Consider the following 16,631-nt stretch of genomic DNA (forward strand, 5'->3'; position numbering starts at 1 on the left):
GGTGAGGTCGTTTTTGCAAGATGTATCGACTTATTTACACGACACAAAGAAACTTGTCAATTATTGACAGATCACGGTAACTGGTTTTATGATCAAGAGTAATAAATATTGAAATTAGGATTACTTTTCTGACAAATTGGTTCGCAGTGGCACCCATGGGTAAAAATGGTCCGGAACGGTCCGGAACACCGTTCCAGTATTGAATTCGGAGGCGGAATGGGGCGGAACGCTGCTTTAATCACGAAAAAATGACGGCAACTGTCAAACCTCCTTGTTTAAAAAAAACTGCCAGGCTAAAGGTTGTATATTCAATTGGCTGACATGTGATCAGCATGGATAGTTAGCTCTGTTTGGTTCAAATGCACATGTTTCTGGGACAGCAAAAAAATAAGCTTGTTGAATTAATGCAATAAAAAAAGAGCACTGCATCGGAAAATTAATCAATCTTTAAGAAAAAGGAAAGAGGCTTATTTTATTTGCTCTGATGGGGAGGTTCATAACATATTTCATGTTAAAATGCTGGACCCCAGAAATAATGAACAGAAAATTCAGATGTTTTTCAATTTGAAAGCTTTATGTGGTCCTTAAACATAATACAGGGTGGGGCAGAGCAACTTGCTAATTTAAATTTAGCGTCCTGAAGCGATGGTTGCTCTGAGGATGGTAGGGATGGACTTATTTTAGAGGGTGGGGCTTAAAGTTTGGTTCTGTTATGTACTTACATTTATATGTCTACTTGTATGCATTATGTAGTCTTTTATTCTTAGTCAAAGCAATCATGCATTCACATTCTTGTTAGTTTTAACATATACCCTTTGTTATCACAAGAGTAAGCTAATTCTATTTTAGCCCTTTGAAGATTATAAAGGTATAACATGAACCCCACAGTCTATTCAAGTCACAAGATATCCCCCAGAACTGTTCCTTGTTGATCACTGGTTTGAATGAGTAAAGTAAACGCCCACTAAATTGTAAAATGTGAGGTATATATTGGAGTCAGATGCTGTAATGTGTGTGCCTCATTCATGAAAACTTGTGTTTGTTGTTTGACTGCACCCTGAGACTCTCAGCCTTTTTGTGTCGACTCCGTTTGTAGTAAAGCCTCCAGAACAGAAAACGAATGCGCGGCGTTGTAAGTACAAGGTCGAGATCCAACGCCAACAGTTCTTAACAAAAGTTATTTATTTTGTGTTTATTTTTCAGGAGCCCTTGTGGGCATCATGGAGTGGATGAAGTTGGAACGCGCTTTCATTATTGAGGCATTTTTTTCAAGCGGTCGTTCAATCGACGCAACGCAACATGCATTCCGTAGACATTTCAATATGGCCCCCCCGTGGTCGTGTTCCTGGCTGGCAGTCGATCTGGTTTAGTGTTGGCAGGAAACACTGATTGATCATGTTGACAAAACGGTCAGATGTTGATTTCTCTCACAAGAAGATCCGCAGTGCGTCCGTCTTGTGGGAGAACAATGAAATTGCGATGCTGTTATAAATCGTCGTATTTCGAGAATGTCGTCATATGTCGAGAGCAAATGACGAGTCAAATTTTACGTCGGATGGCGAAAGGAACGTATGTCGAGGTAACAAAGTATTTCAAGGCAAGCAAAAATAAGTTTTTCTAAAATCTTGATGTACAGTATATTCTATATTGTCGAAAAGAAACGTGTAAAATACTAACTGATAGCGGCAACGGTCCCTTAGGGAGTTGTTTCTAGAAGCTAGCGTAGGACCAGAAGAAGACGGGGTGGTAGATGCCTCATCAGGATCTTCTGCCTCCAAGCTCCGATTGCATGATCTGGTAGTAAACCAAAAGAGTAATATCTGTTAACAACAATCATACAAGATTTAAATCTAAGGGGTCACAAACTGGGGGTTCGGGGACCGGCCTATTGGATAATTTTGTGCGGCACGCAAAAATAAAACATGCGTTCATTGACTTTCTCGCTACAGAAAATGGGTTTCTTTTCCCCCATCTTTTCTTCTAAATGTAAATAAGTTCATAAAAAATATTTCATAAATATAAAAATCAATAAAACAAATACTTGTTTCCATTTGTGTTGTTTTAAAACAAAATAAATAAATAAATAAATAAATACATATAAATAAAACGACAATATTTACACTACCATCTAAAAGTCTGGGGTCACTTAGACCCCAAACTTTTGAACGGTAGTGTATTTATTGTAAAAACATTTTTAAAAATTCAATATTTTTCAAAACATTTAAAAATAAAATTACAGTTTATAATGTTTTTTTTCATTTTTGATTTAAAAAAAAAAAGAATAAATAAAAGGTAAAAATAAAATATTATTTCAAATAAATGACAAAAATACAATAACAATATAAAAACACAACATTTTACGGATTTTTCACCATTTTTAAGGGGTAAAAAAAGACAAAAAAGAATCTTTTTTTAATTGACAAATTCACTGCCATTGAGGGCCAGAGACGTCAAATGCATTTGAACTGCAATGTGTTGCATTAAGTCATCATGTTTCAGTACCAAAATAATACACATTTAAAAAGAAATTCTAATAAAACATGGGTTCATTGAGTATCTTGCTACAGAAAATGAGTTTTCCCCCCCACGTCTTTTCTTCAAAATGTAAATAAATGAATAAAAAAACATTTAATAAGTATAAAAATCAATAAAATACACGTTTTTCCATTTGTTTTTTAAAACGAAAAAAAAAACAATACATATAAATAAAATGACAATATTTATGTATTGTAAATAATAAATGAAAAAATAATATATTTTCAAAACATTTAGAAATTAATTGACTTTTTAATATTTTTCCTTTTTAACTTTAATAAAAAGAGAATAAATAAACAAATAAATAAATAAATAAATGGTTAATATTTACTGTTTGGAAAATATTTAAAATAAATTTTTAAAAAATTAGAATAAAAATATGAAAAGATTTCCCCAGATTTCCCCCCTTTTTATTAACCCCCCCTCCAAAATTAATACAAGAAAAAAAAAAAAATGTATTTCACGCATTTTTTAATTGGCTAATTCACTGCCATTGACGGCCATAGACGTCAAATGCATTTTAACTGCAATGTCTGGCATTGAATCATCATGTTTCAGTACCAAAATAATACACATTTAAAAAACTCAGAATAAATAACACCATATTAACTATTAACTCATTCCCTTCCATTGACAGTAATAGCCCTCCCAGTTCAATTTCATTTAATTTTCATTTGTATTTGATTAGGACAATGCACATTAGTAAATATATCAGTAAAAAAACATCAACATAAATATGCTGTAGTTAGCATAGTTGGGTTGTTGGCTGTCAGCCCTTCTCAGTCTAAATGGATCGGATGTCCATCACTGTCAATGGCAGCCAATGACTAAAACAAATAGATACCAATAAGCAATCTTGCCACGTACCGAATAATCTGCAGAATGTTGCTGACGGTGGCTTCTTTCTCCGGGACGTGAAGACCGTCCATCCCGGCACGGGACAGGAAGTTGTGTTGGCCGCTGTAGTCGGACACAAACTGAAAAAGATGATCCCAAGTTGAAGTCCGATACCAAATGACTCTTTTTGTGTTGTTTCCGCACCTCTAACGAGTCTTCCGTGTTATCGGGCGGCGTTTTAAGGCTGATGATGCTGGCCGTGCCGTCCAACGCGTCACTAAGCTCCTTCAGGAACACCCCGCAGAAAGGCACCACCTTTGTTTGGTGAGAAAACACTCCGAATAAACACGGTAAATCCCAACTACTGGAAAAGGATGCGGACAGACGTGAGTCGTTAAATCTTGCGTTTACATTGTGACTTGAGTAAGTTTCCCAAAAACTTTCCTCGAAGCATTCTTTTCTATCGCAATGTGGTCAAAAAAGGTAATAATGTAGTCAAGGTCAACTGTGTTATATCTGCCCTTAAGTTAAACGAGCATAAGTTAAGAACAATAAATATACACTGCCCTCTAATGGTAAATTCCTAAACTAACGCAGGCTGCCCCCTACTGGATAACACTTTCTAAATTAATTATTCAGCCCGATACAAAAAAAAAAAAAAAAACAAGAAATAGGCTCCAACGATCAATAAATACTGACCCATACTACATATCTACCAAGCTTGAAGACAATCAGTTCATGAATGACTAGAAACTGCACTTCAAAGTTAGTGTTCACAAGAACAAAAACAACCTGATTGGCGACTTGACAGACCTTCAACAAATAATACACTCAAAAATAAGCATTATGGCGCACTCACTTTGCATCCTGGGATGTTAAGCGCTCTGGTGACAACCTTCTTATACTCCGAGGAGGTCTCGTGCTGCGCCATGGCGTCCTTCAGGCTTCTCATGGTCTCGATGTCCGACTGCTCCATGAACTGCCACATCTTCAGCACCTTGCGTGACCTGAAAGCAGTCCGAACAACTATTGCCACGACCGTCGACGCTACTTCCGTCGTCAGGTGTCTCGTGTCCGACCTGAGTCCAGCCAGGAACTCCATGACGCCGTTGTAGTTGCCCATGTTCCAACAGCATTTGGCCACGTGGACCAGATAGGAGAACACGTCCCTTTTTTCTTCCATCGAGCTGGCCGTCAGCACCAGCCAGGTAACCCACGAACTCACCTGAATAGAAATACAACAAGATATTAGCTCAACAATCCAATTTTTGTGAGTTTTCTAAGCGAAACGGGCATATTTTGTCAAATCTAACTACCGTATTTTCACAACCATAAGGCGCACCTAAAAGTCAAAAATTTTCTCCAAAATGGACGGTGCGCCTAATTATGTGGTGCACTTATTGTGTGGACTGAGTACTAAACAGGCATGAAAATCACCGTTTTGAAGTCAAAAAGGGTGACCTACGTGAATTGTGTAGATCTGAGGAGAACATTTTTAAGGGGGGTGTCGTAATTACATATAACTAACGAACGACATGTTTTATTGAAGTTGCTAAGCCTGTCGCGATATGCAATGAGTCCATTTGTCGCACGGTAAATAAAAATGAGGGCGATTTTCACGGCTGCGTTTTATCACCGCATGCATGCATACATTTGTGCGTGCGTGTAGATGACATATGAGACTCCAGTTCATTTCACAGATCTTTATTGGTAATCAACACGCCGTAGAATTACAGTTCAAACATACAAAATAAGGACGCGTGTGTATATTACTGTAAACGTGAGCATTGCTACATTGAGACTAATGAGGAAAAAACAACCTACTTTAGCCTGCTATAAAAAATTGGCAGTCTTCTCCAAAACGCAAACTTGCAGTTAAAATGTGACACTTCAAACATTAAAAATTGCTGGTTAACAGCATTTGCAAACGCAAAAATGACAAGAAAAAAAAAAAAAAAATCAATGAGTGACACCACGCAATGACGAAAAGTGTTTTTTTGCGAAGTGTGAAGCTGTTAGCGGTTTAGCGAATGTAGTTCCGGTGAACATTTCATGATAAAAGTATGTCACGTTCATATAAATAACGATTTCTGGAGTTAATCCCCCATACTTCAGAATTAATACTATAAAATGTAAATACTATAATATTACAGAATTCAGATTTCTACACTAAGAATAGCTTTAAAATGACACCGCTTTTGAAAAATATGATTGGCAATGAATATTACAATTATTATAATACTATTATATATAGTAGTATACTATAATAATAATGCTACATATTTTTTTAAAGAATTGTTTTTAATAATGTTGGAAAGGCGAAGTCAATGTTCTGAATCTGTTTATATTCTATTCTTTTGCACTAGTAAATGCTATCAACATTTGACCTCATTGTTTATGTGATTAATTATTGTTATTCACATGTTTATTTGTACTTTGATAAAGAATTTAAGTGTTCCAAAATGTTTTTCTGAATCAATAAGCGTCAACAAAAATTTCATTGCTAAATTAGTAAAAAAAAAATAATAATTTTTTTTGTATTAGTCAACTAATCATAAAAATAGTCGGCTGACTAATCTGGAGAAAATTAGTCGTTTGGGACTGCTCTAACGGAACATATTTCCTCCACACCCTTCTCACCTTTTTAACCCCTGACCCATTTTCATGCCTGACTAAAATGTGTCTGTCTGACTGAGTAATTTTTGAAAAAGTTCACGTAAGCCGCATGGAGAACCTTAAAGGGAGAAGGTTGCGTGTGATAGGAAGCGTGCCCGCAGTATCTGTAACGGTCGAGCGTGTGCGTTAGGCTAAACAACATTGGTTTGGTGAGGGACCCTCGAAAATGGCATCTACTGCGAAGAGACGCGCTTACGAATCTATTTCAAACTCAAGGATATCACCTACGCATAACAAGAAAAAAATGAAGGAAGGAAGACGTTGCCAAAAGAAAAGTTGAGCTGCGTGTAAACGTGTGCCCATTCCATGCTCCTTTTGTGAAACAAAATTGAGATTGTGATTAATTGTGATTAAGATTGATGTGAGTACTTTGTTAAATTCTTTAATGAAGTACAATTGAACTTAGTTTTGCTCCCGCTGTGTCTTAAAAAAACAAACAAAAAAAACATGCTAGTGTGCATGCTAGCGTATGTTTTTCAAGCTCCCAATAATGCAGTGCGCCTTGCACATTACAAACATATCATCCGAAAATGAGCCTTTTAATACGGTGCGCTAGAGCAGGGCGGTAAACCGAAAATTTACCGTTACCGAAATTCTTCACGATGACCGACGTAATTTTGACCATGTCGGTAAATTCGGTAATTTAATAAAAGAAGAAAATATAGTCTTTTCATCCCGCTTTGACTCTGTGTTGTTCGGCTATGTTCATTCCCCTTTAAGAAAGCAGACAGTGTGCTTACGTTTGGAGTCACATGGTTGTCAGGAAGCCAATCAAACAGAAGCCCGGTAGGCTAACGCTAGCAGCTAACGCTAGCGGCTAACGCTACAAGTAAACGGGATGAAGTCGGGCTTAAGTTAGCTTCGCCAAACTTTCACCCGACATTAAGTAAACTTTTGACGGGTTCCAGATAGGGATGGAAAAACCGAGGCTTTCTGAAACAATGAACCACTTTTAAGACAATTGCCCTAAATTGAATCACTGTTTGACACACTGCAAGAGCCCCATCTACTGGATAAACAGTGCACGTTTCTTTTTAAAAGTAAAGTTGACAAATTGCCTCAGCATTACATATCTTCAATAGAATTAAGTGGATGTCGTCTATTTCAACCAGGAGATCGTGTCGTTATTAAGTGTGATTTACACAATTAAAGTTGACCTCTTTAAGCCTGTGTCATTGCTTTTGTCTGTGAAGATGTGTTCAAAGCAGTATTTGTAATACACGACAGTGCTAGTCTTGTAAGTGGCTCGTCCTAGATGACGGGGAGTAACTATGTATTGTTTATTTTTTGTAAAAATTACAGTACAGTAAGCACAGTGCTTGGGAACAGGAATATTATTTATTGCATACTGTAAGGATTTCCAAAATCATAAGATGTAAATAATTGAGCCGAATAAAAGAAAGGAAAGGTTTGTGAAACATTTTATTTTTTAATTAAGTATAATTTCTGGGGGGCGGGTGGATGTGTCGTATTTGTATCTATTCTAAATATCTAAACGTATGCCACTATCTAGTGTATAACAATGCGGAATGAATTTAATGAAATTCAAGTGATGATATTTTTCAAGTCATACAAGCTGTTATAAATGTTCACACAAGAATTCTTATTGTTTACAAGATTTTTTTTTAATACTTAATGTTTAGACTGCATGTGCAATTGTTAAATTGAAAGCTGGTAAATAAATTTAATGAGAAACTTAATTTGTATTCCATGCATTGATTCAAATTTTCAAATTATATAACAGTTTGCTTGGGCGAATTTATCGTCATTTATCGTTATCGAGGTAAATCTGCTCAATTTATCGTGATACGTACTTAAGGCCATATCGCCCAGCCCTACGGTGCGCCCTATGGTTGCGAAAATACGTTATGTTCACCTGCTGATTACTGAAGAAAAAACGAGGTAGAATCAACCTTTTTTTAATTACTGGAAGAAGATTAATTTTTGCTGTGAATAACAGATTATTTATTTTTTTCCCATTTTTGTTTTTTTTTTTATTTAAAAAAGCAATAAACATTTTAAAAAAAAAAAACTAGAATATGCAATTTCAGTAGAAATGGCGATGGTACCTTTGCTGTGATTATTTGTATATCTGGTCACTTTCTGCTGATTTTAAGGCATCTCGGACTTCCTGTAGATATTGGGTCACTTCTTGTTTATTGTGGGGCATTTCCTGTTCATATTGGGTCAGTTCCTGTTGATTTGGGGTGGATTTTGGGGTCACACCACATTTTTGTGCTATTGTAATAAATGGCAAATAGGGCCATTGGAAATGAATGGGTATGTTTTTGGCAAATTTTGCCCGAACAAAACTGAAGAGAAATTTTGTGCCTCTTATCATTCTGAATTTTTGTATGTATAAATAATGTGATTTGGACAAAAATTGTAGGATAAATAGCGTTTTGAATTTTCTTTCCACCACCCCAACCAAGATGGCTACCACAAACTGGGAATAACAAATTTGTTTTACAGTGCCAATCAAATGATCGAGACAGCCCTCCCCGTCCAAATGTAATGGACATCTATCACCGTCAGTGGCAGCTAATGAATCAATTTATGAAAAAACATTAAAGCCGTTTAAACAGGAGGAAGGATGTCAATGTGTTTTCATAAGTGTTTATATGCCAAAGTTACTGTGTATTCACTGTAAAAGGAACTCCTCTTTAAAACAAACTTCAGTTCATCTATCACCGCCAACGGCAGCCAATGCTTTCCAGGCCCCTAAATTCCAGCGTGAAATCCCAAACGAAAACATGACATCATCATTTATCAGCCGCGGCGCACTGACTAACCTCAGGAAATCAGGAAAGACACGATGACAGCGGCGCTAGGTGTATCTCTCTCACTTTCGCGCAAACACACACCTGGCAAACTATCGTCTATCAATCCGAACGTCTCTAGTGTCTCCATGCATTAAAGCCTCATGAATGTATGCACACAAAGAACTTGCTAACCCCCTGACACGCATAGATATCTATTACAGGTTATGTAACAAGCCTGGTGCGCTCTCACTTCAAAGGGGTAAAGAGACGCATGGAAATATGCAAACACTCACACCACATACAGTCATCCGTTTGTTCACATCAGGCTTCCAAACTGGAACAAAAAGTCATTAAAAATATAGCGATCCCTCGTTTTTTGCGGTTAATGGGGACCAGAACCTGCCGCGATCGGTGAAAAACCGCAAAGTAGCAGCCCCCCACCCCCAATTTTTGTGTGTGTATGTGTGTGTGTTTAACGTATTTATTCAGATATAGCTTTGATACAGATATAGAAGAGATACACATAAGAAAAAAGCATAATTAAAAAAAAAAAAACACAACTTATATAAATATATATTTTTTTTACATATATATAAATGTTTTTAAGCACTTCAAATGTAATAATTATGATTTTTGAGTTTTAAACATGTTCCACCAAATTATTTTTAAACAATAACGCAGAAAAATGCTTGTCTATATTAAATGCTTCATTAAGTAAGTCCACTTAAATCGCTCAAGCTGCTCAATTACAAACAATAAGTTGCCACAACAACTGTTTAACAAGTTAAACGATGATTGACGCATGTGGCGCTTTTAAGTTTCGGCTTCCAGGCGTTTGTGGCAAGATCAAACCTTAACATCTCTCAATCATCCTTTAATAAGCAACTCCAGTGCACTGCCTGATCAACAAAGAGAAGGGAGAGACGCAACATGAGACTATGCAACCGGCTCGGGACAGCTCATCTGTATTTTCTTATTTACTTTTTATTTGAAAAAAAAATCAAAGATGGACTGCGGGCGCGAAGTTTCAAGCGCAAAGTAGAGAGGGATCACCCTACAGCAACACAGCAACAATACCGTATTCCCCACCCTGAAAAAAAATTCTTATAATGTATTAAATACATTGATTAATTCTTTCAGTGTCATTGACGATAACATGCGTCCAATCAGTGTTGTTAATCTTACTTTAAAAAAGTTTTTTTTTTCATTTTGTTTCCCCTCTCAAACGAATGAAGCTAAAATGACACACACTTTCATACTCACACAGCTCCGACAGATTCATGTCAACAACATGTCCCCTCCTCCGCCACCTTTGGACAGGAGGGATATTAGAAGTTTTTTTTCTGCCAGCAGCAGCCACTGTAAGTCATGTAAAAAGACGTCAATGTTGTAGAAGTGGGGGAAAAAAACACTAATTTTGCTACTGAAAGTCCGACCTGCCTCAGAGTTAACATAAAATTATACTTGCTAACCTGAAAAACTACTGCGGTCAGGCCAGCCTCCACGAGGAACAACGAAGTCAAACTAGCCGTGCCTTATTTGAATCATTGTTAGCATGATGTGCATTACGATAATATTGTCCCTATCTATGTTGAGACCAAACCTACGCCCAAGGATTAGACTGTCATAAGACCCTCATAATTATGACATGACACTGTCATGAACATTAATAAACGCTTAGGACAGATGTCATTAAGTGCCAAAATATTTAGGGCTGTCAAAATTATCGCGTTAACGTGCGGTAATTAATTTGGTGATTTTGGTAGTGTTATGTCCCTACCGTCCCTATGCAAACCTACGCCCTTGCGGTAAGCGATACCGAATCATTTCTCATGGCGCACCTGTCGCAAACAGACTAGTACTCACTATACATATGGGCTTTATTATGCAACGTATGTAAGCTTCCCATCATGTGTGAGTGGAGGGCTTGACTTAAACGCTCTAACTCCTTCTCGAACATGCGCTCAATCTCTGTCAGCGGCCGGCTAGCGTTACACTCGCCATCTCAACTCCTCTAACCGACTGCGACCCTTTTTTTTCCCCTTTTGGCATCTCCTCTGTCAATCCATCTAACCAGTGGAAGTATAACAGATGAAAGTAATACAGAGCAGGAGATCCAATGAGAAAAGTGACACTTGGTTCACGCACACACACGCTGATCCCTGGCGTCTTTGATGTTTTGTGTGTCTGTCGCCGTGCGCGCATGTTATTAGTTGAGCTATGAGGGTCGGCCTCTCCTTGATGCACATAATGCGGGAGGGTTGATGACAAGCTGCTATTACAAGCTTGATGCATGAGCACACACAAGGCCAAACACTGTACATGGCGACCTGTACAGCTTTGAATGAAAACACAACGGGGGATAAACAAAAATATAAAAGAAATAATAAAACTGGCCTGGTTTTGCAAGGTAAATAAGATTTTGACAGTAGCCACGTTTACATGCTGACTTTTATTCATACCGATTCAAATCATTCCGAATGGAAATTTCAGATCAGCTGTTTACATGCCACTTCATCTATTCCGATCCAGCGTTTACATGTGACTGCCTTTATTCCGAAAGGACGTTTGACAACTGCCGTCTGACATGCGTAGATTAATCAAAACAAAGAGTCACGTTGCAAAACATGGAGATCGATCGTCGGAGTGCTGCTGTTTTAACTTTAACTCACTTGTGTTTGTGGGGTCGTATCCGCTTCTGCTGTTTTGCTCTTTTGCCTTGTAGTAGCCGGTTTTCCACCGGTTTCTAATCTGGTCAACGCTCCGGTCTATTCCGGCTTCGTGTAACCTCTCGTGAACTTTTTTAAATAGTTCACTGTTCCTCGTTTTACGCCTGTCTAAGCGAGCAATTATATTCAATTCTTTTAAAGTTTGAATTAAATTAGGGCTGTCAAAATTATCGCGTTAACGCGCGGTAATTAATTTTTTAAATTAATCACGTTAAAATATTAACGCACATGTCCCGCTCAGACAGTATTCTGCCTTTTGGTAAGTTTTACAGCAAGGCTTTTTGTGCTGCAGCACAACAGCGAACTCTTGTGGTCGCTTTGCGACATGGTTTATTTTCTTTCTTGCCAGTTCATATGGCTGCACGACGTCTCGGGCTGAAGCCTACGTTGTAATGTTGTGCTTGTATGATCCTTGGACAAGATTTGTCCGTAAGTATGGTTGTTGTAAAGAATGTACGTATTATGTTAGTAAGCGAAATGTGCTATTTTTTGTATGAGACGCTTTTTGTTTATGTTTAGTGAACCTGTATCCGCTAAGCTAAGCTAAGCTAACGTTGTTGCTAATGCAATGCTTGTGTACTTTATTTTTTGTAGTTTTATGACGGTCTAAAGAGGACAATGGTTTGAGGCTATTTTATTAATAAATCAGATGAAAAAGGAAGAAGTCTAATTATTAAGGCGTCGTTCACTAGCTGCCTAGCTTTTGAAAAAGTAGACGCTTCGGAGTGAGGACAGCATAGACAGATTTGAATGACAGTAGAGTGAAATGCCCACTACAGTCCTTATGTACCGTATGTTGAATGTACTGTATATATCCATCTTGTGTCTATCTTTCCATTCCAACAATTTATTTTACAGAATATATATAATTTACAGAAAAATATAGCATATTTTATAGATAGTTTGAATTGCGATTAATTGCGATTAATTACGATTAATTAATTTTTAAGCTGTAATTAACTCGATTAAAAATTTTAATCGTTCGACAGCCCTAAATTAAATACAATCTTTCCGCCGGACTCCAATTAGGTGCACTGTGCTTGGAAGCCATGTTGCAAGTGACGTTACTTACGTCACTTGGTGACGTCACCACGTCAGTACAGAGCATGTGCAGAAAGAACGCAACCAGACACCATTCCACTTCCCTGTTTACATGATATAATTTTACTTCTAATCGGTTTGGGAAAAGGAATATTCCACCCCTGTGAATCGGAATGAAATTCCATTCGGTTTGGGCCTGTTCATTCCGAATGAGGTGTTTATATGGAACACATTTATTCGGTTTGAACAAATATTCCGATTGTAATTGGAATATTTGGCTCCATGTAAACGTGGCAAGTGATAGACGTCAACTCCTTCTAAGGCTACGTTCATACTACAGGTCTTAATGCACGAATCCGATTTTTTGTCATATCCGTTTTTTTGGCGTGCCCGTTCAGACTGCCTTTATCCATTGAGACCGTTCAAGTATTACGCATGCGCACTAATTCGCAGTCCGACACCCGCTAAGCAAGAAGACCCGCATGCGCAGAACCATCAAAACAAATGACAGACGTCATCCGTCATTCCAGGGATATCATATTTTGCTTTTTAAAAGGTGGACACAAATAACAGACATAAATAATCCCCGTTTAGGCAAATATTCAAAGTTTATATGGATCGATAGCATGCACGCACTGTCCGTGCACGTCACACACACATACGGGCAGTTTGTCCCGACTCTCGGCCGTGGAGGCAATGTTGAAATATTGCTCACTTGGAACAGAGAGAAAACTGAGCATTCTCAGGCTTATCCTCAACCCATTTTTATTTTTTTATGACTGTTGTCAAGCTCAGCTCTTCCTCAAAAGCCGTGTTCACTGCAAGCTAGGCGCTAATAACGCACAGGTGCGCTACGGTAACGACTCTCTCGCTATTTGATGACGTAATTGCTGCATTAAATCCGATTTGCGGGACTGGACAGTACAGACCGCCGCGACAGTCTGGAAAAATGTGGCCCAGATCGGATTTAGACCACATACGAAAGTGACCCAGATCGGATTTGAAATGGTCCCGTTCTATGCGACTTGTCACGTTCAGACCGTCAAGTTAATTCCTCACTCAAGTCGGAAAAACACGAAAAAATCGGATTCGTGCATTAAGACCTGTAGTATGAACGTAGCCTAAATGTATTCTAAATAAGTGTCTAAATAAAAAAACACTAGGTAACTTTTCAACATTTATAAAATATTTTCATAACACTTGTGTTAATATGTCGACTTACAACTAGTTGAATGATACCTCTTTTATATCTTGAGGGGGCACCCCCCGCTCCCTGGGGATGGTGGGTTAGCCACACGGTTGCTAACCGTCATATGCTATTGTTTAGCCACAACTGGATTCATTACCTTATTACTATTCATCCATCACACAACCGCTGGAAACAAAAATCTTGTTTAATCCATCTGCAGGCGAGCGGGAGATTGATTGATGATTTTACAACACTGCACGGGTGTGCGCTGGCCCTTATGGTAAACCCAGTGCTGGTCCTACTCCTCATGGGAAACGCACTCTTCCTTAAGAGAAAACACTACCGCTTTTGTCCACCGGCGTGGCTAAAATCGACCAAAACTGAAAAGTTACCATGTGATGCTTTCGATCAGTACTTCTCAAATAGTGGGGCGCGCCCCCCTGGGGGGGGACGCACAGCGAAGCCGGGGGGGCGCATGTGACCTCGGGGAACATGCTTTTTTTTGTTTTTTTGCCGTACTGGAATAAAGTGTACTTGCACATCCACTCAGTAGGTGGCAGTGGCGCTCTCATTTTCAGAGTGCGCGCAGTATTTTTGAACTAAGGAAGAGCACTCAGTAAACACAGAAAACAGATATGAAGAGCAGTGTGCCGCCGCCGTTTTCGAAAGCCGTTTTCCGACCGGACTCACTCACGCAGCAACCCACTGTCTTGTCCGGTTCTCACATCGCCGCCCGAGAAGTGCCATTTTCGGCTTGGGATCGTCACGACGACCGCCCTCACCTACGGTTCTACCTCGGCCGCCGAGAATGCGCTTTTTTTTGTGCTGTTTGCCTTTTAGCTTTGACTTTTACTATAGTGGGTGATGAGGAAAGACCACTGTTTAAGCCTGAGTTATACTTCCGCGTCAGACCTACGCCGTCAAGGAAGAATCGAGTTACGACCCTACGCCGTAGCCTGACGCGCACCTCTCGATTTTTGTAACCTTCGCGTCGCGTAGACGCGTTGACGTAGCGAAAACGGACTGTGATTGGTCCGCTCAGACTGTTGTTTCCGGGCGAAAACACCGCCATTGTAGAATAGAATCAAACATTATTTTCTACACGCAAAAATGCACCAAGCCGACGGGAGTATCATCGAAGAGCAAGTCTCGTCAAGAAATTATTATTGTGACTGCCAAATGGCAAGGTCGGCGATCGAAAAAATAAATAAAAGGAAGAACCACCGAGACGTGGGTGGTCGGAATCGAGTGGCCACACGAAGCGGTGACACAGTCGGCCAAAAACTGCCAACTTTTTATCACTTTATGTCGTATTTTTGGTTGGTGCACTTCATCATTTACTGTGTACATATGTTTCAAGTATATGAAGAATAAAGCACAGATTTGGTGTCAAAAGAGTTGTTTTGATCTTTAATTTTGAATAACAGACAGTTCACACACACAATACATCATCACTGATTGAGAGTGCCTCGGTGCTTTTTATGATAACCTTAAAATCAAGCCTCCCAACGCAGTTTGGGAAGTTCCCTAGACGCCAGAAATCTGCTATGGCTTCCCACTGGCTGGTTGTAGGACACGGCAAACAAATCTGGCTGGAGGGCTTTGCAGACCTTGAACGCAGTGCTCGACGCCAGTTTGAAGCTAGCCGCCACAGCTAGCTCTCTTCACCCGAGTCTAAAACTCTCTGTGCGGCATCAAAAGTCGGCCAGACCGCCTCGAAACAGTCTTCTGCGTCGCCTGCCCGTCAACATTTGTATGTTCAATATTTATTCAGTGTTGATGAGCAGAATATTTACTTTCAAGAGTTCCATCTTGCATTGTTTATTTTTTCTCCGACTAGCGGAAGTAGTCAACAATCATGCCCCAAAACCGTACAAACATAACGCCACATGCCTCTAGTGGCTTGGCGGTGAATTACAGAGCAACGCGTTCCCTCACCGCAGAACTATCGAATGTCAAATGACGCCGTAGTCGCTACGCCGTCACCGCAACGCGGGAGTATAACTCAGGCTTTACTGTGTCTAAAAATAATTATAGCGGACAGCCAGAAGCCAAATCAATTAAGACGCCACTTAAAGACATTAGACCCCAATCTCATTGATAAGCCGCTTGATTGTTTTTCAGTGAAAACGTGCCGAATATTGCCAACAATCGTCCTGCTTTGTCAGTGTTATATCAATAATCCAGTGAGCATTGTTAGCATGCTCACTGCAAAATAACTCCACACCATTGCAAAGGAGGTAAATACTGTGAGCAGCAAAAATAAAAACTGTCCTGTCCAAGGACACTCTTTTTTTTCTTTTATTCTGTTTTGTTTTTTCGGTCAAATTTTTTGGCATATTGTCCTCATGAGTGAATGTTTCTAATCAATTTTAATTTGTTATTGTTTACTGATTTTATTACATTTTATTTTTCTGTATCAAATGGTCAAAAATGTACCTTGAGTGTATTTTTTACAGTATGGATGTGACTTTTTTTTAAATTCAGGCAAATTGATGCACGTCAAGTCTTCTCTGTTACAAACAAAACAATGTTAATAAAGTTATACTTTATTATAAGTTGATCTATGTTACTTTTTTTCTTTATTAGAAAAAAAAAGGACACAATGTTAGGCAGATGCGTATTTATAATAGTAATTTTATAGACAAATGGTACTATTTACAGTGGCGGCAGAGAGTTTGGGGGGGCGCGAAACATTTACGGCTTCCTTGGGGGGGGCGTGACAGAAAATAATTGAGAAGCACTGCTTTAGATAGACAATTTGAAAGTAAAAAAAAAAAAAGAATAACAGGATTCCTGTTTTTCCCTTTTTTGTTTTTGATCTGATTTTTTTTTTAATTTATAAATTTTGACAAAATACAG

The 16,631-nt window shown here is 38.7% G+C and overlaps 1 protein-coding gene across 4 annotated transcripts in view; it reads right to left on the bottom strand.

Annotated features, from left to right (window-relative positions):
* The window catches only part of plce1 (phospholipase C, epsilon 1), a 151,455-nt gene that overhangs the window by 36,869 nt on the left and 97,955 nt on the right, over positions 1-16,631 (bottom strand). For all 4 annotated transcript variants that reach the window (XM_057825375.1, XM_057825376.1, XM_057825373.1 and 1 more), the window contains exons 10-14: positions 4,452-4,597; positions 4,232-4,379; positions 3,577-3,687; positions 3,403-3,512; positions 1,678-1,794 (exon numbers count right to left, since the gene is read on the bottom strand). In XM_057825375.1, the coding sequence (XP_057681358.1) occupies positions 1,678-1,794; positions 3,403-3,512; positions 3,577-3,687; positions 4,232-4,379; positions 4,452-4,597 (632 nt within the window). The remainder of the gene's footprint in view (positions 1-1,677; positions 1,795-3,402; positions 3,513-3,576; positions 3,688-4,231; positions 4,380-4,451; positions 4,598-16,631) is intronic.

The sequence above is a fragment of the Corythoichthys intestinalis genome, chromosome 21 (assembly GCF_030265065.1).
Source record: "Corythoichthys intestinalis isolate RoL2023-P3 chromosome 21, ASM3026506v1, whole genome shotgun sequence".
Lineage (NCBI taxonomy): Eukaryota > Metazoa > Chordata > Actinopteri > Syngnathiformes > Syngnathidae > Corythoichthys > Corythoichthys intestinalis.